This window comes from Pezoporus flaviventris, unplaced genomic scaffold (genome assembly GCF_033815535.1).
Source record: "Pezoporus flaviventris isolate CSIRO_AGI_PZ_B2104156 unplaced genomic scaffold, CSIRO_AGI_Pfla_v1 ptg000047l, whole genome shotgun sequence".
Classification (NCBI taxonomy): domain Eukaryota; kingdom Metazoa; phylum Chordata; class Aves; order Psittaciformes; family Psittacidae; genus Pezoporus; species Pezoporus flaviventris.
This window is the reverse complement of record NW_026892595.1, coordinates 7,144,784-7,168,416: the sequence shown is the minus strand read 5'-3', so window position 1 is coordinate 7,168,416 and position 23,633 is coordinate 7,144,784. Positions and strand designations below refer to the sequence as shown.

Genomic DNA, 23,633 nt, shown 5'->3' with positions numbered 1-23,633 from the left:
ACAGAGTTAAATGAAATCTTCAAGTATCGTATAGACTGATTTTTGTGACATGTGGACAGTTACTGGGAAATACTGGAACATACCATGATCATGTGGGCTCCATCCTATATCTACTAGTGGATCATAAACTCACTAAAGGACTCTAAGCTATACACAACACAGTTGCCTTTAGTGATCAGTTAACTGTATGAGATAATTTTTCAGTAGGACTCTTTGAGAGGTCATGTTGATGAAGTTATGCTGTAACCTAGTAAAGTGTTGCATATGCCTTGTTTCTTTTTTTTTTATCTTTAGGAGAGAAGCCATATGAGTGCCCAAACTGCAAGAAACGTTTTTCCCATTCTGGTTCATACAGTTCACACATAAGCAGTAAGAAGTGTATTGGTTTGATGCCCGTGAATGGTCGAGCCCGGTCAGGGCTCAAGACGTCTCAGTGCTCCTCCCCTTCCCTTTCTGCATCACCAGGTAGCCCAGCAAGACCACAGATACGACAAAAGATAGAAAATAAACCCTTGCAAGAGCAACTTCCTGTTAACCAAATTAAAACTGAACCTGTGGATTATGAATTCAAGCCCATAGTGGTTGCTTCAGGAATTAATTGTTCAACCCCTTTGCAGAATGGGGTCTTTAGTGGTGGTAGCCCATTGCAGGCAACCAGTTCTCCTCAGGGTGTGGTGCAAGCTGTTGTTCTACCAACAGTAGGTCTGGTGTCTCCCATAAGCATCAACTTAAGTGACATTCAAAATGTACTTAAAGTGGCAGTGGATGGTAATGTAATAAGGCAAGTACTGGAAAACAATCATGCTAATCTTGCATCCAAAGAACAAGAAACAATCAACAATGCATCTATACAACAAGCTGGCCATTCACTCATTTCAGCTATCAGTCTTCCTTTGGTTGACCAAGATGGGACAACCAAAATTATCATCAACTACAGCTTGGAGCAGCCAAGTCAACTTCAGGTTGTTCCACAAAATCTAAAAAAAGAAAACTCTGTTCCTACAAATAGTTGCAAAAATGAAAAATTACCAGAAGATCTTACAGTAAAGTCTGAGAAAGATAAGAACTTTGAAGGAGAGACCAATGATAGCACTTGTCTTCTTTGTGATGACTGTCCAGGAGACCTTAATGCACTTCAAGAATTAAAGCACTATGAAACAAAAAATCCTCCTCAGCTTCCTCAGCCCAGTAGAACAGATGCTGAGAAGCCTGACTCCCCTGTCCCATCAGAAACTGGGGAGAACAACTTATCTCCTAGTCAGCCACCTTTAAAGAACCTTTTATCGCTCCTAAAAGCATATTATGCATTAAATGCACAACCGAGCGCAGAAGAGCTTTCAAAAATAGCAGATTCAGTAAACCTGCCACTGGATGTGGTAAAAAAGTGGTTTGAAAAAATGCAAGCTGGACAGATTTCTGTGCAGTCTTCTGGACCATCTTCTCCTGAGCAAGTTAAATTAAGCAGTCCCACAGATAATGATGATCAAGCGGCAGCTACAGATGCAAGCAAACCCCAGAGCAGCACAAATAACTCTGAAAGTTCTGTCAGTACAACAAAGTCTCAGACTGTACCAGGGGGATCAACTCTGAATGGTTCACCCAGTAGCACGCCATCCCCATCGCCACTAAACCTTTCTTCATCAAGAAATTCACAGGGTTATACGTACACAACAGAGGGTGTACAAGAAGAGCCACAAATTGAACCTCTTGACCTTTCGCTACCAAAGCAACATGGAGAACTGTTGGAAAGATCTACCATAACTAGTGTTTACCAGAACAGTGTTTATTCTGTCCAAGAAGAACCTTTGAACTTAACTTGTGCAAAAAAAGAACCACAAAAGGACAACAGTATTACAGACTCTGATCCTATTGTAAATGTAATCCCACCAAGTGCCAATCCCATAAATATTGCTATACCTGCAGTCACTGCCCAGTTACCTACAATTGTTGCCATTGCTGACCAGAACAGTGTTCCATGCTTGAGAGCTCTTGCTGCCAATAAGCAAACCATTTTGATTCCACAGGTGGCTTATACATACTCTACCACAGTTAGTCCTGCAGTTCAAGAAACACCACCAAAACCAACCCAAGCCAATGGAAATCAGGTACTTTGGTTTCTGTATCACTTGATACTGTGTATGATGTATTTGTTCTGTACCTGTGCTGAACTAATTGAAAACTGTCAAGATAAATAAAAATGTAACTATAAGCTATTAGGCTTATTTGGCTTGATTGTTAATGGGTAAGAGATGTTACTGTTAAGTCCTCTGTAAAGCTAGTAAGCTCAGGCAGCTTGAGTCCAGACTTACAGAAACTACGTAGTTCTATGCACAATCAAGTCGGTTCTTCACCATATTCAGTCATTCAGAAGTGTCTTCTAGGACATCAGTGCTCAGTATTCTAAAGGCAGTCTAATCCTCCTGATCAAAAAGCAAAGTAAGGCCATGACTTCTGTTTCTTGCTGGCTCTGTGTCATCGCTTTCCCCACATTCAGAAAATAAACTCTCTGGAACTTTGGCTACTCCCTTCACACTGCTCTGCTTTCTTGGCTTGCAGAGTAGCTGAATGTATCCTTACACCATAATGGCACCTTAAACAAAATTCAGATGTATTCTCTTTGGAAGTCAGGCAGGTATTTATCTTCTCATCTGCTATTCCTGTATCCTGCCATGTTCCTCCCTGGGTACATCTAGATATGACCTGATCTGAGTCAGTCCTCCTGAGAAACACCTGTACATGTTGAGTAGGGACAGAGCAGAACAGGAAAGTGGCTCATGTAAAGACTGAGAGTTTCCAACTAAAACTTAGAAATGCTTTTTAGCATTTCATGCAGGCTTCTGTACTGCCAGAGGCTGAGGAGCCTTGAAGAGTTATGAGGTTGCTTATGTGTTAAGTTTTATAAGACAGATGATATTTGAGCTAACTAACAGGTACATTTTTATATTCAGATTTGATAATATATGATAAAATGAATTGTGTGTAGTGATATTACTGATATCGGTAGAAAATACTGTGCTTCTTACAGATGAGCTTCAGCACTTTAAATGCTTAGCAATAAACAACAGGAGATTTTTAAAACTTTTTATTAATGGAACATTTGAAGTCCCCCAGATGTTGCTTTATTATTTGTGATAGTTTTATGAGGAAGAAGATAGTAAAATATGCAAACTTGAATGGTAAGTTAAATAGCTTTTTGTGAAAACTCTGGCAAAAAATAGTCTTACCTTTCATAAAATCCTAGAGGTAGCAAAATGTGGGTGACAAACATAAGTTGAAAAATGCAATTAGATACTGAATTTACTCTTCCAACTTGCTGGTGTACTTTATAGGTCTGTAGTCTTCTTTTCCTTCCTAACATCATATTTATTTTATGGGCCCTAAAAACGATGTGTCAGTGTAACTTAGACATGGCCAGCAGTCAGATTTGGATGTGATGAAAGTCAGTCCCAGTGAGAATTCTGATTCTGTATGGTGGCAGGGACTGCAAAGCAGAGCAATGCAGCAGCAGATTTTTTTGACTATGTAAGTCTAAACAATTTTGTTTGGCTGTTTATGGAACTGAATGCGAATAACAGTGTGGCTTCAGCTTATACTTTATAATATTGTGTGCTGCATCCATGCTTTTTTTTTTTATTGAACTAAACCTTTTTCATAATTTTTCTTAAGGATGAAAGGCAAGACACTAGCTCAGAAGGAGTATCGAATGTAGAAGATCAAAATGATTCTGATTCAACACCCCCAAAGAAAAAGATGAGAAAGACAGAAAATGGGATGTATGCCTGTGATTTGTGTGACAAAATATTCCAGAAGAGCAGCTCATTATTGAGACATAAGTATGAACACACAGGTATGTACTAGGAAAAGCAGTTTCAGATCATTATTTCATGCAGTGTATAACTGATAATCTCAATTGGAACCCAGTTCTCAGAAAGTGTAGGCAAATGTAATAGTCCTTCTTACAATCTGTGCTCAGCTGTCTTTAGGAACCTATGTTTTGTATATTTGTTCAACAGCTACAATTCTATGTTTCTTTAAATTTTTGAGACTTAAACCCTTGAATAGAAAAACCAGAATTTCTTCCATCTGGCTCATGAACAGTCATCTGCAAGCAACAGCCTGTAGTCAAGGTTGTATTACTTCTAATTTACCTTGCCTGGTTATGAATTAAGAGAAATTAAAAATTAAAATAATAAATTAAGAAAAAAAGATTGTGTATGAGTGTGATACCTTACATGAGAGGCAGAGAGATCTCTCTAGCACAATGGGTTTTCAAATTAAGCTGCATTTGTAATGATCTGAAACTAACAGCCATTTATCAGATATGGACTCTAGCATTTTTGGATTTTACTTTTATTTTTAACTTTTCATGGTTGTTCCTTTTGACTCCAGTTCTGCTATCTTTAGTCATCTTTAAAAATAACTGTTGATTTCTTATTTCTTCTGTGATGGCTTAATTATTTTTTTTAATTGTTTAGGTGCCTATATTATATATATTTCATCTTACATATGGAATTTAAAAGATAAAAAATCCCCTTCTGTATTCACCACTTGATCAAGTTTCTCAACTTGTATTCATTAACGCTATTTTCATGCCTTTCCTGTCCTGAGACTCTGAACTCCTCCTTTACATAACACGACTCTTCGTTCAACTTTTAAATTAAGTGCAGTATTCACAATCATAGAATCATTTAGGTTGCAAAAGACCATTAAGATCATCAAGTGCAACCATTAACTTTACACTGTCAAGTCCACCACTAAACCACGACCCTAAGTACAACTACACATATTCTAAATACACAGCTCCAGGGATGGTGACTCAACAGCTTCCCTGGGCAGCCCGTCTTAGTGCTTGACAACACTTTCAGGGAAAAAAAAAATTCAAATATCCGATCTAAACCTCCCCTGGGACAACTCGAGCCCATTTTCTCTATTATATCACTTGTTAACTTGGGAAGAGAGAGCAACATCCACCTCACTGCCTGTTTGGCATGAGCTGACATGGAGGTGTTGATAATCGCTATAGTGTGACCAAAAAACTGCTGATTGTCTCTGTCTCTCATGGGCCAAGACAGTGCAAAGTTGTTTTGCATAGCAACTTAGAGTATTGAAATCAAAATAACATTGCTAGGTTCCTGCTGTGCTCATAAGAGACTCCAAAAACGAGGCAACAAAGTAACGAAGTAGAAAGCTGCAAAAGAGAGGAGAAAGAGAACTAAGTGAAACAAAGCAGATTTGCCGTATTAATGTACGTGTAGTCAGCAAGTTTTGTACCTAAGGCATTTATTTGCCTGTGCCAACCTAGATTTTAGAATGATTTTTCCTTTACCTAGAAGGTGGAAGAAGGAATTGGTATACAAAAAACAACATACAAGCTTAGTTTGCTTAAAATCTCCATTGATACAGAAGAATCAGAATGGTTTTGAATCAAAACAATGTTTACTGAAAGAAAAATATCTCCTTTTCTGATTTACTTGTATTGTATTTTTTTTGTGCTAAAAGTTACATCTGAGAATCTGTCCTTCAGGTTTCCTAAAAAACTTACAAATTACCCTTGTAATTGTGATAATGTACCCTTGCATCCTTTGATCCTCAGGTGAAAAATTCAGGGTGAGAGTGCATGGAATAGACTGTCTTGTTAAATAAAATTAATTGTTGGTAATACCTTCACCAACAGCATTTTATGAGGAAAACAACAACGTAATTCTTTACAACTGCTGCTACAAGATGTCCAACTGTTTGTGCTTTATTTTGTAGGTAAAAGACCTCATGAGTGTGGAATTTGCAAAAAAGCATTTAAACACAAACACCATTTGATCGAACACATGCGACTGCATTCTGGGGAAAAACCCTACCAATGTGACAAATGTGGAAAGCGGTTTTCGCACTCGGGGTCTTACTCTCAACACATGAATCATCGATACTCCTATTGCAAAAGAGAGGCAGAAGAGCGTGACAGCACGGAACAGGAGGAGACAGGCCAGGAGGTCCTCAATAATGAGCATGCTGGTTCCAGGGCATCTCCATCACAGATCGACTCAGATGAGAGAGAGAGTCTAACCAGGGAAGAAGAGGAAGACAGTGAAAAAGAGGAAGAGGAGGAGGAAGAAAAGGAGATAGAAGGACTTCAGGAAGAAAAAGAACGTAGGAAACTACAAGAAGTAGAGGACGAAGAAGAAGAAGAAGTAGAAGAAGATGAAGAAGGGAAAACTGAAGGTAACAAGAATGATGAAGCTGTAAATCAAGCAAGCAATGCAGAACCAGAAGTTATACAGAATAATGGGCAGGTGTCAGAAGAAAAAGATAAAGCTTAAATGATAGTTTTTTCTATAAGGAAAAAAATTGGTAATGAAGTTTGTTCTATATTATACATGCTTTTCATGGAAACGCAGTAGCCTGCATACTGTGATTTCTGTTCACTACTGTGTAAAAAAAAATATATATATAAAAAAAAAAAGGAAAAAAAAAAAAAAGAAATCCAGGTGTGCCTGAACCTCAAACTTAGTAATTTTTCACACAGTTTTCAAAGTTAGGAACAAGTTTATAACATGAAGCAGATTAGAAAAATACAGTGACTCTGGAAGCAAAGATTTAACAGGTTTTAGGAAACCTGATTTATTAGACAAGCATCTGGCATTGTTTGTTTTATCAGTATTAATTTTCATTCTTAAGTTGATTAATTTTTAAGCTGTACAATTGGGAGAGATTTATATGATTTTTTTTTTTTTTTAATGGTAAAACATTTCCTAAATCCACTTCAGTATTTTCTTATGTTTCAAAATGTGAGAACTTCTGCACTACAAAATTCCCTTTTGCAGAAATCTGTAATGCAGTTGCAAACAGTGCTTGGCTACCTTAATAAATTCAACCTAGAAGGTAGCGGTTTATGACATTAGATGTTGTAGTAGAGCATATTCTCATTTAAAGTGTATTGTTAGCCTTAAGAAAGCAGATGATAGAAGAACTGAAGTTTCTTACTCATGTGGTTAAAAATGTAGTTGAAAGGATTGTTGTTGAGTTCTGATTGCAGGGACTAACAGTGTTAATACTGGTAAGGACAGCAAAGTCGTCAAAATCAGTGTTTGTAATTGTGTTTTGAGTATGTAGTAACAATATGAAGGATATGATATGAAGCTTTGTATCTCCTTTGGCCTTATGCAAGACCTGTGTGCTGTAAGTGCCATTTATCAGTATTATAAAGGCTCTAAGCAGCCTTTATCCAACATGTGGCCTACAATAACTAGCATTTGTTGATTTGTATCAAACTTCTAAACTAATCATGGGGAAAAAAACACTCAGCCATCAGAGAAGTAAGAACACTGGTATATTTCTTTATTTAATTATTTGGTGGTATTTTGGGTTAATACCTGACTTGCAGAATTTCTCTAAAATAATTACAAGGGAAATTTTCTAATCTGCTTTATTGCTTTATTGGTTTACTTTAATTTCAGACACATACATGACATGTTATCTGGCTCATAAGTATTTTCAAATGTTAGTTATTATGGACCCCATTTATTAACAATGTTAGCTGATTTTTACCTATCAGTATTATTTTATTTCTTTTAGTTTATAGATCTGTGCAACATTTTGTACTGTATGTCTTCAAACCTGGCAGTATTAATACCCTTCTTACTGACATATGTACCTTTTTAGTTTTAGAAAACTTTTATATTTATGTGTCTTATTTTTATATTTCTTTATTTATTACACAGTGTAGTGTATAATACTGTAGTTTGTATTAATACAATAATATATTTTAGTATGAAAATTTGGAAAGTTGATAAGATTTAAAGTAGAGATGCAATCGGTTCTCTTGCATTGAGATTTGATTTAACAGTGTTATGTTAACATTTATACTTGCCTTGGACTGTAGAACAGAAGAATTAAAATGGGAATGTATTAATTTTACAATTGCAATCAATTCATTTTACCTTTACCCAGTTTTTAATATAAAGCTCTTAAATTTTGAAATTCACTGTGTGACTAATAGCATGATGCTCTGCAGTTTTATTAAGAGATTAGTCTAACCATAAACCTCTCATTTCCTTAGTAAGCCAAATTAGAATGATCTTATAAACAGTGTTGGGAGCAATGTTTAACATTTTTGTGCCAATTTGTTCCTGTATTCATGTATGTATGTTACAAATCTGAAACTTCATTTTTAAGTTCCTTGTTACATCATGGTCATTTTCTAGTTTTTTACCAGACTCCCCATCTCACAATAAAATGTGTCAACAAGTCTGACTTACTGTCATTATTCTGGTCATTTAGAAAATGGTTTTAAGTTATTTCTATGAGATGTTATTCAGACACGGTTCCCGCTTCAGTGTCAATACTTGGTTTCAATAGTTCATAAGGAGCACATAAGTGAAAGGAAGGTTTGACTGTGTGCAGGCACAGGAATTGCTGCGTTAGTTCTTTGATTTACCAGCCTTAGTAGAACAACTGAGTTTTCAGAATGAACTGTGTGGGTTTGTGATTTTTTTTTCCCCTCTCTTTATCTACATAACAGAGTTTAATGCTCTCTTTAATATGACTGCTTTTAAAGGAAGTAAGCTTATAGTTGTTTCCTTGATTTAGCAATAAGCTAGTGAAAAGATTGATGTATATATTGCTCTTGAACTTCCCAAAGATACGGCACTAACATTACATATATATTATACATAAGATTTCAGCAATGTAAGTACAAAGGCTTGAAATTTGTATTATATATGCGTGTTTATAATGTTTTGCAGTTTAAGCGGAGTTTAGAGACTGTTCTGTAAGAAACATTCTGTTTTATAATGATTTCCTAGAAGGGGATTTCAGTTGTTAATTTCATTTGGCTTTCACAAACACCATGTAATTTATTTTATATTCACATATCTAAGTTTTGAATACTTCTTAATCTTATTATCTCAACATTAATACATACAAAAGATTTATTCCATATATTAATTGTTTTGCTTTGTCTGTATTTGCCGTACAGTATACCAAATATTGCACTTTTAGGTGGAGTAAGCTTCTAACTCAGTAGTATCATTGAGGTAAACATGAAAAGGCTGGTTTGAAAAAAATAGTCATTTATACTGCCTCAATAATGTTGCAATGTATTTATTATTGTAACAGAATCAAACAGGTAGGTCAGGATTTCTTGCAGGTAAAAATGGCTTTGCTCTGTTCTAGGTAATGAAACACAACCTTTTTTAAACTATTTTAAGGTTTTTCATGTTCCAGGAACATGTTACTTGTCTATAGTAATAAGCCCAGGGAGACATTTGTTGAAATGGGAAAATTTTGCTGTCTTTTGTAATAGAACAAAGAAAGAATTTTAATAAATCCATGGTTAAGCTTGTGAAAGGCCAGTAACTTCCATTTCCAGAACTTTAAATGAAGCAAGAGAAAACTGTGCTTGTATAGAGAGCAAAGTCCAAGCAATTTTGATTCAGGGAATGTTATAGTTTTGTGGAGAAAATTTATATTCATTACTTAGACTGTGAAACCATCATTAACATTTTTATCTTCATAGTGGATTGGTGTATTGAATTTTGCATCTGTTAAGCTTGAAGATGCCTCTGATTGTGACCTAATAACATCATTTATTATCCCTTTGAAAACCACAAAAAACTGTGATGCATCTTCATGTAGTGGAGTAAACTCATCTGGAACATAAAGCAGCTTAGAAGGCACAGGCTTTATTCGCAGCCCCACCAGTGAGATCCCTGCAGCATAGACAGGTGTGCAGCATAGAGAAGGCCAGGCAGCTGTGAAGGAGTACATTCACCAAGGTCCCAGAATTGCTCCAGCTGCAGCACATGGACCTTCTCTTTACATTAACGGTAAAGCCATTTCAAGCCGTTTCCCACATGAAAAAATAATGAAAGCAAAAGCATAAAGCCTTTGCATTCTGCTCTTTGAAGATAAATAGAAGTTGGAAAAGAGCAGTAAAAATGGAACATAGTTTTAATAAAACTTCACTGTCCTGTGCCCTCTTCTCCGGTCAGAAGATGAAAAGTATATCAGTTGCCTGTCTGCCCAGGCTGTTGTCTGTGCCTGATGCTTTGTCATGCTCACTGTGCATGACTCAGCCAAGCAAACAGGGGACTGTCACCTGTCCAGACTGACAAAATGAAAAGTGTCTTTTGAATGCAGCATGGGACAGAGCACTGACCTGAGCCTGATGTTCTGGGTTCGGTTTTGCTACCAACCTGTTTTATGACTGCAGAATGTAATCAATTTGTATGTTTAAAAATCAGTTCCAGTTGCAAAATTGTGACAGTGGGATGTTCTCTCAAGCAACTTGAGAACAGGAACAATATTACAGAAAAACTATAGGAAGAATGTTACAGAAGTATATATTAAGTGTCATGCTTATATGGATGGGGAATACACTTCTGAGACTGTGAGCAAACAGGAACAGAAAGAAACATAAGAAACTAAAAGATGTGTTGAAGAGAAGTTAACTCCTTTCTCCTCTTTTAGTAGTGTTCATGTAACATCCCACTGGTGATTCTGGTGGCACTGTCAAATTCTCCATGGCCTCATTGCTGTCTACTTGCTGGTTTTCTGGAGCAGCCTGTCCGTATGTGTGATTGGTAACAACAATGCTGTAGGTATGAGCTTGAAAGTCAAGGGGGTTTAAATTGTATAGAATTACAAATAATCAGATAAATCAACAGATACTAAAAAAAAAAAAAAGAAATGAGCAAGTTTTGTTAGTTTGGCTAATCTCAGAGTGCCAGTGCATTCCAATAGCTGTCTTATATTTTTGTAGAAGAATGTACCATGGCGTAGCCCAAAATGCACGAGTTACCCTAAAAGGCACTATTCTTCAGACAGATTTGAGTAAAAATTGCTTAAACTGGCAAGAAGGGCTGTGTTTGCACTTTTGAATAAAATTATTCTAATGCAATTATTGCCAGTAAACCCTCAGCCAGTGTCTGCACAAGCAGCACTTCACTGATATTTGTGCTGGCAAAGTGTGCTTGGGACAATGGTGGCCACAAGACTGGGTGGCAATTTGAAAGCAAGACAGAAAATATGACACTACTAAAAGCACCATTTTGCCACAGCAACAGGCTACATTGGGGCTTTTATCATCAAAGTGATGAAGGATCAGGAGTTCACACTCTAAACGAACATAGAAGTCTATAGTAGAGAAATGAAAATACTTTCTACTGTACAGAAGACCATCTGAGGATGGGAAAAGGGCATTTTGCTCTTGGAGGCCATACTGAAGATAGGTAATGGCTTTTGAGCAAAGGAGGAGGAGAGAGGAAAAAGTTTGCTCTGTGCTGTCCTCAGTGCTTCTGAAAAGTGTGTTGGTTTTAATTTCTTTACTACCAGTGTGTAAGTCTGCGCTCAATTCTTCACTTCGATAGAGGTTTTGCTGTATATTTTGCAATTCACATTCTGGTACTTAAATACAAAAGTATTTCTTTTCTCCTTCCTTGGCAGGATAGCTTGTTTAATTGCTACTAGAATAATCTCTGAATTTCATAAGAGAAATTCAATATTAGAATATATTTTGAGGTTTTTTTTTTGTCATTTATTGTTCATGTTTTTCTTAGGCAGTTGTTCCAATTATATTTGCACAGTATGATTTTCACCAAAAAATTTATGCAAAAATGTTATGATAGTCAAATAAACTCTTAAAAATGATCAAATATTTACAACTTTTGTTTTGTCCCTCTGTTTTTTCATGACCTCTGGTCACTAATCTGTCACATAGCCTTCTGCATTGTGTGTGTTATGGCTATCATGCACATTGTATGTATGTTGTGTCTAGAGGAAACTCTATTATATATTTTATATTTCATTGCTTCAGAAAACAAAAACTGCTCCTTTAAACTGTAGTTAGAAAATAATGTGACAGGTGGGATTAAACATGAAATGGGCTGATGTCAAGAGCACGTTTTGGCAAAGCTTGTCCTAATAGCTTGCTGAATGTGAAAGTAGTGTAGTATTAATCTACAACTAGGTAAAGTTCTCCAAGGCCTTACCTCTACACGACTAGATACCCAAAAAGATCTTTAAAAAATATGAGGACGGTGGGAAGTAATCTTTAAAATAAATATCTTGAGAATGCCATTTTGGTCTTTCCTATGATTTTTCCAGGGAGTCTCAAGTTCTCTGATGCTGTTTTAGATTTTAACATTTCTATATTGGGAACCGTTGTTGGGTTTTGATCATATCTGTGTAAACTAAAGTTTGCATAATAATCACAAGATTTGCATTGTGTGTTAATTCAGGAATTAAGGGGATAAATTAATTACCCCTCCCCCCCAAAAAAAAATAAAAAAAAAAAACTTAAACACTCCTACGCTATCTTTGTGTCATTCCTCATGAGTTTCTGTTCCTTACCTGCATGGAGAGCCTGCTCACTTTTAGCACACTCTGTGCCCAAAGGCAGACACAAGTCTGCCAGTGCTTTGCCTGACCGGATCCTGTTCCCGTCACTTACTCTTCAGGAGCTCTCTCTGTAGCCAAGATCTTGCATGACTGTTGATGAAGATAATGAGAGCCCTTGAATTCTGTGAAGCTTTCTACAAATTTAATGTCAGGTAAGCTGTTACAAAGATACAGAGTAAGCATTTTGCTCTTTCAGTGTGCAAGAATAAAATCTGTTGGACCAAATTGTTCAAGACGTAAGTTCATTGGAAAATCATGCAAAATTCTAAATAACAAGGGCTTCCAACAGCTCTGAAAGGCCATGTCACTATATACAAAAAAGGTATTTGGAATTCTGCCCTCTCCTCAATCAAATCAACCCAATAATACAAAAGCATTTCTGTGGACAGTAGTCCCCAATTTCTTTTGCTCATATTGAGCGCAGTGCTGTCGCTGGTCTCCAAACCAGGAGCTGAACAATTATCTGACTTGCAGATTCTTCATTTTGAGGCCTTGGGAGCAGTAAGTATTGGAGTTAGGAGGAGGAAGAGGAGGAATGTTTAACCTTCCTGTCAATTGGGGCCAGTTGTCCTGCCAGCAGCACCTTCCCATAAGCTGCTGCTGCTACCAGCCAAGGGAGTGTTTGAAGTGGTCATGGTTACATCCTGACCAGGTCAAATGATCTCAGCTGTGGTTGCAGAGATAACAGGGGCTTCAATCAGGACAAGCTGACTAAGTTGACCTCAAGTCAGCTTTTTTCCCCCCATTTAAACAACTCCAAAGAGTGTCTCTGGTAGGAGTGAGTAGCCATGACTTGGAGGAGCTGCCAGCCTGTATCACCTGAGGCTGGATAAGAGCCATCCCTCAGTCTGTAAACTAGAAATTCTGGAGAGTAGTGACTCATGTTCCCAAAACACGGCATTGTCTTTGGAACTTTTTTTTTTTTTGTTAATCTTTTTAATCAGGCTGTCTCTTATTGGCATTCTGGTCTCCAAGACAAACTTGTTACGTCAGGTGCCCTTAAAAGATCCTGAAGCTTAGTGAGAGGCACTGAGCTTCACCAGGAACAAGGAATTCCAGCATTTGCACTTGCGATGAGTGTTATAACAATTTCCATATCTTTTCCAACCCAGTTTTCCTATCTTAGGAAAAAAAAAAGGCGGATAGAAAGGAATAACTGATGAATGCACAGGGTTATTCAGGCAGAGTTGGGAACAGAACGGAGGTCTCTAACATGAGCAAGCCATCTGCCTTTTACTTTAGCATGCAGCTTGTTCTGAAGGAATATGGCAAATGGAGCATTTATGTGAGTTTCAGTGGCACAGTGGAGCTCTCCCAGTGGAGCAGCTACACCACTTGACAAGCTTACCCTCTTACACTGCAGTTTAGAAGCCAGTTCTTCTGCTTAAGCAGCAAGGGCTCAGACTTTGTATACAGTAACAGCATCTCATTCAGGCCAGTGGATGCGAAAAGAAAAAATGGTCTGATGGGACATTTGGCTAGGTGGTCGGTTGCCACTAGCAATTTACTTCCAGAACTGTTTCCTGAAACCAGTAGTATTTGTGCCTCAGTGCTCCCTCATGGGCTGATGCTGGGTTCACTGCTATAAGCAAAGTGTGGCAAGTGTGCTATGCATCTGGGGGGAGTTCAGGTTCTGCCAGTGGGCTCCTACCAAGGGGAAAGAATAAAAGCTTTGCTGATTTCCTGCTGGCCCAACACATCATCTTGTTCCTTGCAGGTTCTTTTGTGAAGACCACCTGTCAGGGACAAGTTGTCTGGGTCCTGTTGGCTCCCCAGTGGAGGCTCCAGCTGTAATCCCCACGGGAGAGGAGCAGAGGGGAAAAACGCACCTCAGTGCAGCAAATTCTTCCACTTATGAATAATCCTTCTTTACAGAAATCGATCAACTCATCATTACTTATGTAAGTAAAGCTATTGTAGGATCTGTGTTAACTCCAGTTAAAATATACTGGGTTCTTTCAGTGTTAAGCAAAATAAAAACTTAACTCCTGCTTTACTGTACCTTATTATGTAATCTGGTTTCTAACTGTGGCCTCACCATCTCTGTATAAAAAGGGCAGTACTGCATTGCTTACTCTTTGATAATGGGAATGTATTTGGTTCAGTAAAATCTGGGTTCAGATTTATACACAGTTCAGCTCACTGTATTTAAAACTAATTGAAAATAGCTGAAGATCTGATGGCAAAAAATGCAAATATTTCACAGCCAGAACCATGTATGGGTCAAAGAGCTCTTATATTCCTGACTTTTCTGAACTGCACGTTCAAGTCCATCTTCTGCTCCTCCTGATACCTTGTTTCTACAGTTTTGCCCAGTACACATAATCCACCCAAACCTGTGCACATCCCTTGTGACTGTGGTAGGTAAATAAGATTCTCCTCATGGGAGAGCCATGCTCTAGTGACTGTCCTTCCTCCTGGAAAAGCGAGCACTTCAAAACACCAAAACAGATGGCAGGCTAGCTTCATTGTCACTTCAGAACCGGCTTATGCAGCCAGACCATTGCACCATAGTCTAGTCATATACTTCCTTCTAAGCAGAAACTTTAATTTCTGTAGGATTTCTCATGGTTAATACCTTCATATTTCACAAATTAGCTCTTCCTGTAGTTTTACTAAACTAGCTGTCTTCCGTAGCTTCTGAAGTGCATTTTGCCCACCTTTGTTCTTAGGTGTTTAGGCATGTGGTGTTACCTGATGTGGAGTTTGCTGAGCACACACTGGCAGCAAGCTCTCTTTGTGAAAAGCAGAGCCTTTCCTCCCCCGAAAGGTGCATGTTACCATCAGTGTCCTGCAGCACATGACGATGCTCTGCTGAATGACCAGCGGTGGCAAGGGGTGAAAGAACACTGCTGCTGTATAATGTCAGGAGTACTTTAAATTTGAGATAATGATGTATTTGTCAGTCAAAAAATGACAGCAATAAATTAAGTCTCCTTGCAGAATACCATTTCTTTGCTCTTAATATCCTGTAACCACCTACCCACCTACCTTGGTTTTGGCCTTGGTCTCCTAAACAATGGCTTTTGTGAGCCTATACTGCATGTTCTGTCATCTTACAGCACATTTTGACCTGACGACTATTCCTGGCCAGCTTTAAGAGAAAACGGGATGTGTTGAAGATGCCAAGTCCTTGCATGACTTGGCTGCCAAACTAGTGTCCTTGCTAGGCAAAGGCAGGTTCTATTCAATGCCTTACTTTCACAAGTGCAGCTCTGAACCACTCCCAGCATATGCCACTGCTTGTCTAGTCAAGAAAAGCAGGGGAGGTGACAGAGGGTTCCATTTGTTCAGGTGCATTCCTGCTAATGCTGTTATTTGAGAGGACAAAAGAGACAATTATAAAACACACAAGAGTAAGTATAAATTCCTAATTAGTAGTTGACTATTGCAGCGCCTTTAAAAAGGAGACTTGAATTATGGTACCAGTTACAGTGTCTGGCCGTTATTCACGTGGGACACTGCCAAGACGATTGACACCATCATCTCCACCACAGACATGTGTGACAAATAAATCATGTTATTCACTCTCCAGCCCAACAAATACAAAATTGTCATGCAAAGTAAGACTAACTCAATAATAGAGTCTTTGTCTTCCAGGAGGGCCAAAACAGAGCATGCTGCCCTTGAACTTCCTTCTTTCGATGGAAAAACTGACACATCCCTCATGAGTGTTATAACATGGACATAATCATGGATTATCCTGTTATTCCCTCACCACTGTGCAGCTCAGTCCAAATGGTTTAAGCAGGTTTAAGCCTGTTTCACCATGCTCCTCAGGCAATACAGGTGAAGGAAGACCCAGTCTGTGGGCTCTGATGGGTGAGTCAATATATGGATGCTGGTGGACTTCTGGGAATGTCAGAAGCAGATGTTTAAACCTCCTGAGAACTGTATTTCTGAACACTGAGCCTGAAACTCGACAACCACTGCTATCAGTGTTAGCAAGTGCTGCTGCTGCTAGAAGGGAGTTTCTTGCCCTGTCTCATCCTCTGCCCTTTCCAAGGCTAGTACAGTCCCATAAGGACTAATCCAGTGAACAAGTAACAAGCCATGTTTCCTAGGTTATTTTTCAACTGAATCCATTCACTGAGTAACCAAAGCTTTTGCCAGAGCAGGAGAAAGGAAGGGTGGGGTGGGGATTGCTCCTTTTACAGTGGTGTAAAGCAGGCACCGAGCATGCTCTGAGTCACAGCCTGATCTGCTGAGGGTATCCCTGCCTCCCAAGGACACAGTTCCTGGCTGGAGCTTCTGAGGGGTGCACTTTGATATACAGCTCTGAGAGAATGAATTAATTCAAATGAAGAAGTTTGGTCCTGGTACTGCATCTAGATGAAACCTTAAAGCTCTTTTATATTTACTAATAAGATTCATCAGCTTCTATTTACCTCCGATTTTGCCCTTCTGAAATGTTCTCCATTTTAATTTGAAGCAAGTTTGCCAAAGGTCATCAACCTGTACAGTTTATTTGTCCAAGGCGAATGCCTCAATATCAGTGGTGGGAAACAATTTAGGAAAGATCCATTCATTACAGTCTGTAGCAGTAACAGCTCACGATTAAACCCAGCTACTGGATTTGCTCTGCTCTTAGTGCTGCACTGACATTTGTTACCCTGTAATGCAGTGTAAGCAGTGTCACGTAAACAAACTTCTTTGTTCCCTGTATATGTGGCTGCATAGACCTCCAGCTATTGCAAAAAGCTGCGTTTATTTTATGATGAAAGCGGTTTTGAGCTAAGAACCACCTCCTGTGCTGGCTGACTTAAAATCATGTTTCTCCATTCTCCCACTCCTATGTCTGTGCTCTGCATGCTGCTGCTTTTGGTAAAAATAAGTAGAGGCTAGATTACAGCTACTCTATTCTTCTGGGTTTGCTTTATCCGTCACAGGGTCTCTGTATATGCTGGTAGGTACCAGAGTGAAGAGTGAAGCCAAGAACGATGATGTTTAAGATTGTACTAATGGCAAAACCCAGAAGTAAATCACAAAAGCAAGCAAGACCCCAGCAAGAGTGGGCTGCTGGCAGCATGGCATGTTCTCTGCAAAAAAAACCTGGACCGTTCTAGTCCAGACTGCTGAGTTATTGTCGGAGCTAGAGAATGTCCTTTGCCCTATTGCGACAACACCTCTTTTTCACTTTCAAGCTGTTACAAGAGCAGAGGGCACAATTAGCTCTCTTACTTATTTAGCATATTGAAAATGAGAATGGGTTGGGTTTTTCCCTGCACATAAATGAGCTGCTGATATCAGGATGTCATCACACTGAGACTACAGGCTAGTATAAGAAAGAACTTGAGAGCCCATCTCTGGAACAAAGTCCAGGGATCTCTGTTGGGAAGCTAGCACTCAGGTGCTTCTGTCCTCACATGCTCCAAAACATGGATTTCTCCCTGAGAATCTTTTTTCTGGACAGGGCTTGCTGTGTCCCTTCAAACCCCACTCTTGCCCACGTCCTAAAGGTAAAATTATTCATATCAGGAGGATCCCAATATCCTGTTTACTCCACCCATGATAACCTCAGTGACTGAAAACTGTAACTCAGTGGACACAGGCTATTTCTGAGCAGGGCAGAGGCACTCCCCTTCCTTTTATTGAAGATATTTTCCTCTTTGGACTGTATTTCAGGACCTAGGTGAAAGGAGAAGGTGGAGAAAGAAGATAAGATTCACACAAACAAGCACAGGTGCCAGAGGGAACCTAACACTTTTCCGATGGGAAGAGCAGTCCCTTGGCAGAGAAGATGCGTTGTGTCCCAAGGACCAGTCCGTGCATATTCAGCCACCATCATAGAGCAGGAGATGACAAGAACCAGCCTGGGCAAAGCACAATATCCTTGATGAATGCTTTCATTACAAGCTGCTATATAAGAGATGGGTACCTCCTCCACCCAAGCTTTAGAAGAAAACACTGACTGTGCCTTTGTTTCACAAGAGCAGAAATCAGTATACAGAGACAGGCAGAGCCAGCAGGTCAGGCTCCTCAGGAGATTTTGGGGTGTCCCAAAAACTAGGCATCCTTCACCTTGTGGCCTTGGGCAGGGAAGGTACACCAACCCGCTGGCACTGAGGTAGCCCTGATTGCAAGAGCAGCAGGGACCTCTGGGTGCCTGATGAAGGGGCCGATAGTTATTACAAGCACTTACTTCAGATCTAGGTTTTGCTGTCTACATCATGTCAGAAAACACATAAACTGTCTATTTCTGTCAATGGTGACAACAAAAAGGAAATACACCAGTGTCCATTGCCTCACTAGTTTTTACCCAGTGTCTATCGGTGACTCTCCAGTGAAGAGGATGGCAGAGTTTACACACCCTCATAAGATTTTTATATCTATATGACTGATGATCAGCAGACCTTCCAAAAAATTCCTAAAGCTCAGCCTCATTCTCCCTGCCCCCAGGCAGGCAATATGTTGCCCTACTGAAAACCAGAAGAGAACCCAAACATTTTTGGTGGGTGTCCGAGTGGTTCTTTCTGCTTTGTGTTGCCCCCTTGTCAAAGCCAGGTAGCAGAACTGCCTGGGAGGGACAGCCAGGGGCCTGCATCCTGACCCAGTGCAAGAATATTTGGAGTGGGAGGCAGATGTCCTGGATCACAGACAGCACATTCAGGGGTGGAAACAACAGCAGGAGAAAAAAATCTTGTCTCTGCTCCAGTTTCCCTATCTTTAGAGGAAAGATAAGTATAAATCATTATCTACAGGCATGCTGTGGGATCTAATTTCAGTAATGCCTAGCTGGTGAAGCGTAGGAGCTCTAGGAGAGCAAAGCTGTAGCCATGCAGATGGGGTTGGAGCATTGCCTGTAGTATGGAGGTCACTTGGCGTTCAGTCGCCAGATGCCCTGTGCAATATGGGCTGTCCTGTACTTACTGCTCACATCCCAAGCCTCATGTGAAGGGATGACAAACCATGGCTTTCTTGCACTTTGCTGCAACATATTAAATCCCACGTGTGTGGTGCAATTCTCCCATGCCACAGCACACCCAAGGCACTGGGCTTGAAGACACTGCACAAAAGAAAATGTATGTCTCTGGGTCTGCTCAACATTTACTGTCTGACACCCCTGCTTAACTCCCCTCCAGCAGGATCTGCTTCAAGCTGCTTATCAAAAGCTCTGTTTCCCATGTGGGGACTTGCCTCTCAGTTTTTCAACTGAGTTTTTTTCAAAAGAAAAAAAAAGAAGTAAGGGACAGAAGACAAGCAACTTGCCCTCTGAGGAGCTGGGTGGGGAAGGTGTTGATGGAGCATCCTCAGTGTCTTGTATAAAGAGGTAAATCAATGCTTTTCTTTCCAAGGTGGGAGTTGCCCTGGCTTCTTTCTACTGGACACGGTGGGCAACAGGTTTGTCGAGGTCGAGTCTCTCCTGTCTCTTGAGACAGTACTAAGGTAGAGGCCATGTAGACAGAAAAGGAGCATGGCAAACCCTGCTAAAATTGTTCAAGAAATAGGGCAGGCCAACCAGTAGGAGAGATGGGCCATTGCAGGCTCCATGATGAGGCCCATGGGGGCTTGGAAACAGGGCATCCACTTGCTTTGATTTCCCTCAAGATGCCTGCCCATGCTGCTCCCCCATGGACCTGCTCATGCTGGAAACTGGGGCTGTCCAGATGCCGAGTAGATGTTCTGCCTTTTATTCACCAAAATACGTGGCTTTGATTCATGTATATTACTGCAATTAGCTCAATATTTATTTGTAAAAGAAAGAAGCTTTCTTCAGTTTCAAATGTTACAAGGCAAAACATTATGAAGAATGACTTCAGTATGCGCTTCTCATGCTTATTACTGTGGCCAGGCAAGAAGGATTCACATGCAAGCAGGCTGCAGCTCTGAAAGGCTTCTGTTCTTCACAACCTTCTCTGAGACTCAATGAGCTAAGGAGAAACACTATAGCCAGATAAAACAGGAGGCAGTCATACTTCAGCATTACTTAAGCCTGTTATGCAGTACCTCACAGTAAAACCATCAGTCATAAAGCTGCAGATTTATCTTCATTTCACAGAATAAAATCTTCCCTCTAATCAATCTGGTATTTCTCTTTTTTCGCCTGGTGTTTCCCAGAGAGCCACTGCTGGACAACTTGTTCTAGAGACAGGAAGCTGCATCTGAATGTGATGGAAGATGTTCACGGCTGTCTTGGCAAAGGGATGTCAGGCTTCATACAGCTGTTTCCTCAACTGACTCAGGAAGAAAGATTCTCACTCCTTATAGACTTTTACTTCTTGGTGCTTGTAGTTGCAATTCCAAGCCGTTGAAGACTTTTGCCACAGGCTCTCTGGAAGAGCTGCTGTTAAAACCTCTGCATGTTGGCAGGTAGATCACAGGGTTATCTCAGTGGCCTGCAGTAATGCTCCTGGGGACAGACACCATCCCTTGCCTCCAGTGCTGGATGTTGTTCCATTCATCCAGTGGTGTCTCCCTTACCCTGTTTTCAAGAGGGAGCCAAAATATGGCATTAATGAGGATATATTAGTATGACAACTACAGAGACCCAAATGAGAATAAACTGTCCAGAATCTTGCACCAGAAATGGAGACAAAGGGTAGCTGAAATTCTGGAAGTTGCCCACTTTGCCTTAGAGATCGTTGCCAGCAGCCTACATCTGTACAACATATGAGCAAGTGAGAAAGTATCTTTGAGAAGGGTGTAATGTTGGTCCTGTGTCAATAATGGATCTAGTCCAAGGTACTGAAGCATCTGCTCTATATTTCAGTATTTCATTTCCTACTCTTGTAAGGATATTCAAGTAAGTGAGCATCTACACCTAAAAGACTGCATTTGAAAGAGTAGCTAAAATGTGGTCACCACCAGCCAAAATACTCGCTATGCTAGACTGTAGTTTGGACTCTCCTTCAGGTAACGTGTCAGTCTCAGAATCAAATGATCACCACATGTAGGTCTATAAAGCTCCTAAATCAGCTGTGTAGAGAGGCACTCTGCAATGGCTATTGCTGGATGGTTAAGTTCCAGTGCAGGTGAATTAAATTATTATTGGTTCCAAGCATGACTCCCATGTGCTGTTAATTCATTACCTGCAGCTGAATTGCCAGCAAAGTGGTGCAAAGCTCTCTCATCTCAAGGAGTATCAGCAAAAGAGAAGTGGTCTGTCAGTGGAGCCCTAGTGACAGGTGCATAGACTATCTTATATGTGGCATAAATGCATGTGAGAAGTGGGGTTTGGAATGCAGCAGTTTAATCCGGCTCCTATATACTCCCCCAAATGGAAGCAGAAAATACAGACTTTACTGTATGTTACATGGAAAGAAATGAATCTCAGCCATGTTTCTTCCTTCCTTTTCTACAGCCTCTCACTGACTGATGAGGGGAGTGTTCTTCCCTTACTTTTACAGTATGATTTGCTGTGTCCTGGGGGGGCAAGATGCTCTTTTGTGTTGGGGTGTTCCCCCTAGCAGCAGTGATGCTGGTGATGCTCTCTCCTTCCCTGAAGAGTTAACAAATTCCATCCTCCTATTGTTGAAGAGTTTCCGTGTGACCTGCATTGGGGCAGGATCCTCTGCACTTTGCAAAGGGTTTGCTTCCTGGTAACAGAGCAATTCATTAGCTCTTGTAGCTGTTGTTCTTAAACTGAAAGCTCTGTGCTCTAAAGCCCAGCAGGAAGGGATAATTAACACTAAATTGTGTATTCTGGGCAAAATCCATCCACTTCTGCCAAGACTACACAAGGCCTTAAATACAGTGGATAAAATATGTGTGGGGTGGATGCTTTTTGCATAAATTTGGAAGGAAGTGTGCATGATTGCACTCTTGGTCACTGTGGCCCAGAAACAGGATCTGGGGTTGATGCAGGTCTGTGCCAGCTCCGCACCCTAGGTAAGCAAAGGGTTTGGTAGTAATGCCTCCAGCAAGGGAAGGGGAGACAGTACCTGCAGTAACGTGTTGAGGAAATAGCCCCTATCCCAGCCATTCCCTTTATCCTGCTGCCTTCCTTGGCATTCACATGTGCACCCTGCTGCCAGCCCAGCTGGGCACTGCACTGCACGTGGTCCTTGGACAAGTCGTGCTTGTGGATAGAACGCTTCAGTTTGGGAGCCTCTGTTGGAGGGCAGACAGAAACTCCATCTCCTGCTTAGTAGTGTCACTGCAGCATGGTGTGATTTTCATCCATGCACCAGGTGCCCCTATTATATGCAATTTAATAAATTCACTGCTGTTCTGATGCTTCTTCTTCTGCTTGGGCAGCAGGCACAATTCAGCTGCTTGAGTGCATGCTAGTTGCTATTTTCCCCTAGGAAGTGCCGCCTGAGTCCAAATGCCTGTCCAGAAACATGTAGGTCTTCTGTAGGTACTATGTCATACCTGCCAGCCCTGGCAGACGCACTACATGAGATACCCATGTTGGAAATGACTCAAGCCCTGTGTGTCCAGGTTGTGTCTCCTAGAGCAAGTCACTAGGCAGACTGGCACTGCACATTAAGAACCATCATGTCCCAGAGGTTGTCTCAGCTTAATAGCAGCAATGCAGGACTAAAGTGGACAATCTTCCAGACAACTGGATATGTCCAAAAGCAGTTGGTTGTGATGAGTACCAGCCACAAAACCAGATCCTGAGGGGAATCATGAAGGACTTTGATCTGATGAAAGTCTGGTTCTACAGACATACTAAAGGTCTGAAGATGTGCTAACAAGTGGTCTGAATTTGCACTGCAAAAGCAGTCCTGCTGTACGAAGCCCACCAAATGTAAGCAAAGAGCAGAAGACATTACACTTCACAGCACCAGTTTATAATGGGCAGAAAGAAGTCAAGTTTCTGCTTGACAGCTGAGTGTTGTTAGGTTTCCTTCACCTTCCCATTTCCACACAGAAGACGCCTACTCCATAAACCTTTTGTCTTGGGGTGCGTTTCTAAACCTTTTGTCTTTCATATGAGCTCCTTTTGACCTTGTCCAACTGCCATTTTCCTTAAAGCATGGTGCTCCAGCTGAGACTGCACTAGTGCCAAGTAGAGCACAATAATTTCTTATGTGCCTTACATAAAACACTCTTGCAGGTGTGGCCTGGGGTGACGTTTTGCCCTTTCTTGTGTTGTAGGCAGACAATACCGAGGACTCCCGCAGTTTCTGGATCTCTAAAGGCTGTGCGTCCCTCTCTGCACACTGCCGCCTGGCAGGTCACTGCTCATAAAGGCCTCAGGTTGGGCTTGTTTGCTGGGGACTTTTGCATTTGACATTTCCCTCTTAAGTGCTTTTTACTGTCATTCATTTGATTTCTGTCCATTCCTTTGGGCT

General features: G+C 40.4%; 1 protein-coding gene and 1 long non-coding RNA gene across 3 annotated transcripts in view; both read left to right on the top strand.

Moving 5' to 3' along the window:
• Positions 1-8,244, top strand: part of ZEB1 (zinc finger E-box binding homeobox 1) — a 124,052-nt gene extending 115,808 nt beyond the window's left edge. For both annotated transcript variants that reach the window (XM_061468124.1, XM_061468125.1), the window contains exons 7-9: positions 295-2,105; positions 3,667-3,847; positions 5,755-8,244. In XM_061468124.1, the coding sequence (XP_061324108.1) occupies positions 295-2,105; positions 3,667-3,847; positions 5,755-6,311 (2,549 nt within the window). In that variant the 3' untranslated portion in view covers positions 6,312-8,244. The remainder of the gene's footprint in view (positions 1-294; positions 2,106-3,666; positions 3,848-5,754) is intronic.
• An 11,316-nt stretch (positions 8,245-19,560) lies between these two features.
• Positions 19,561-21,388, top strand: LOC133276817 (uncharacterized). Its single transcript, XR_009746014.1, has 2 exons — positions 19,561-19,660; positions 20,449-21,388. It is a non-coding gene; the product is annotated as an uncharacterized LOC133276817 (long non-coding RNA).
• The last annotated feature ends 2,245 nt before the right edge of the window (positions 21,389-23,633 follow it).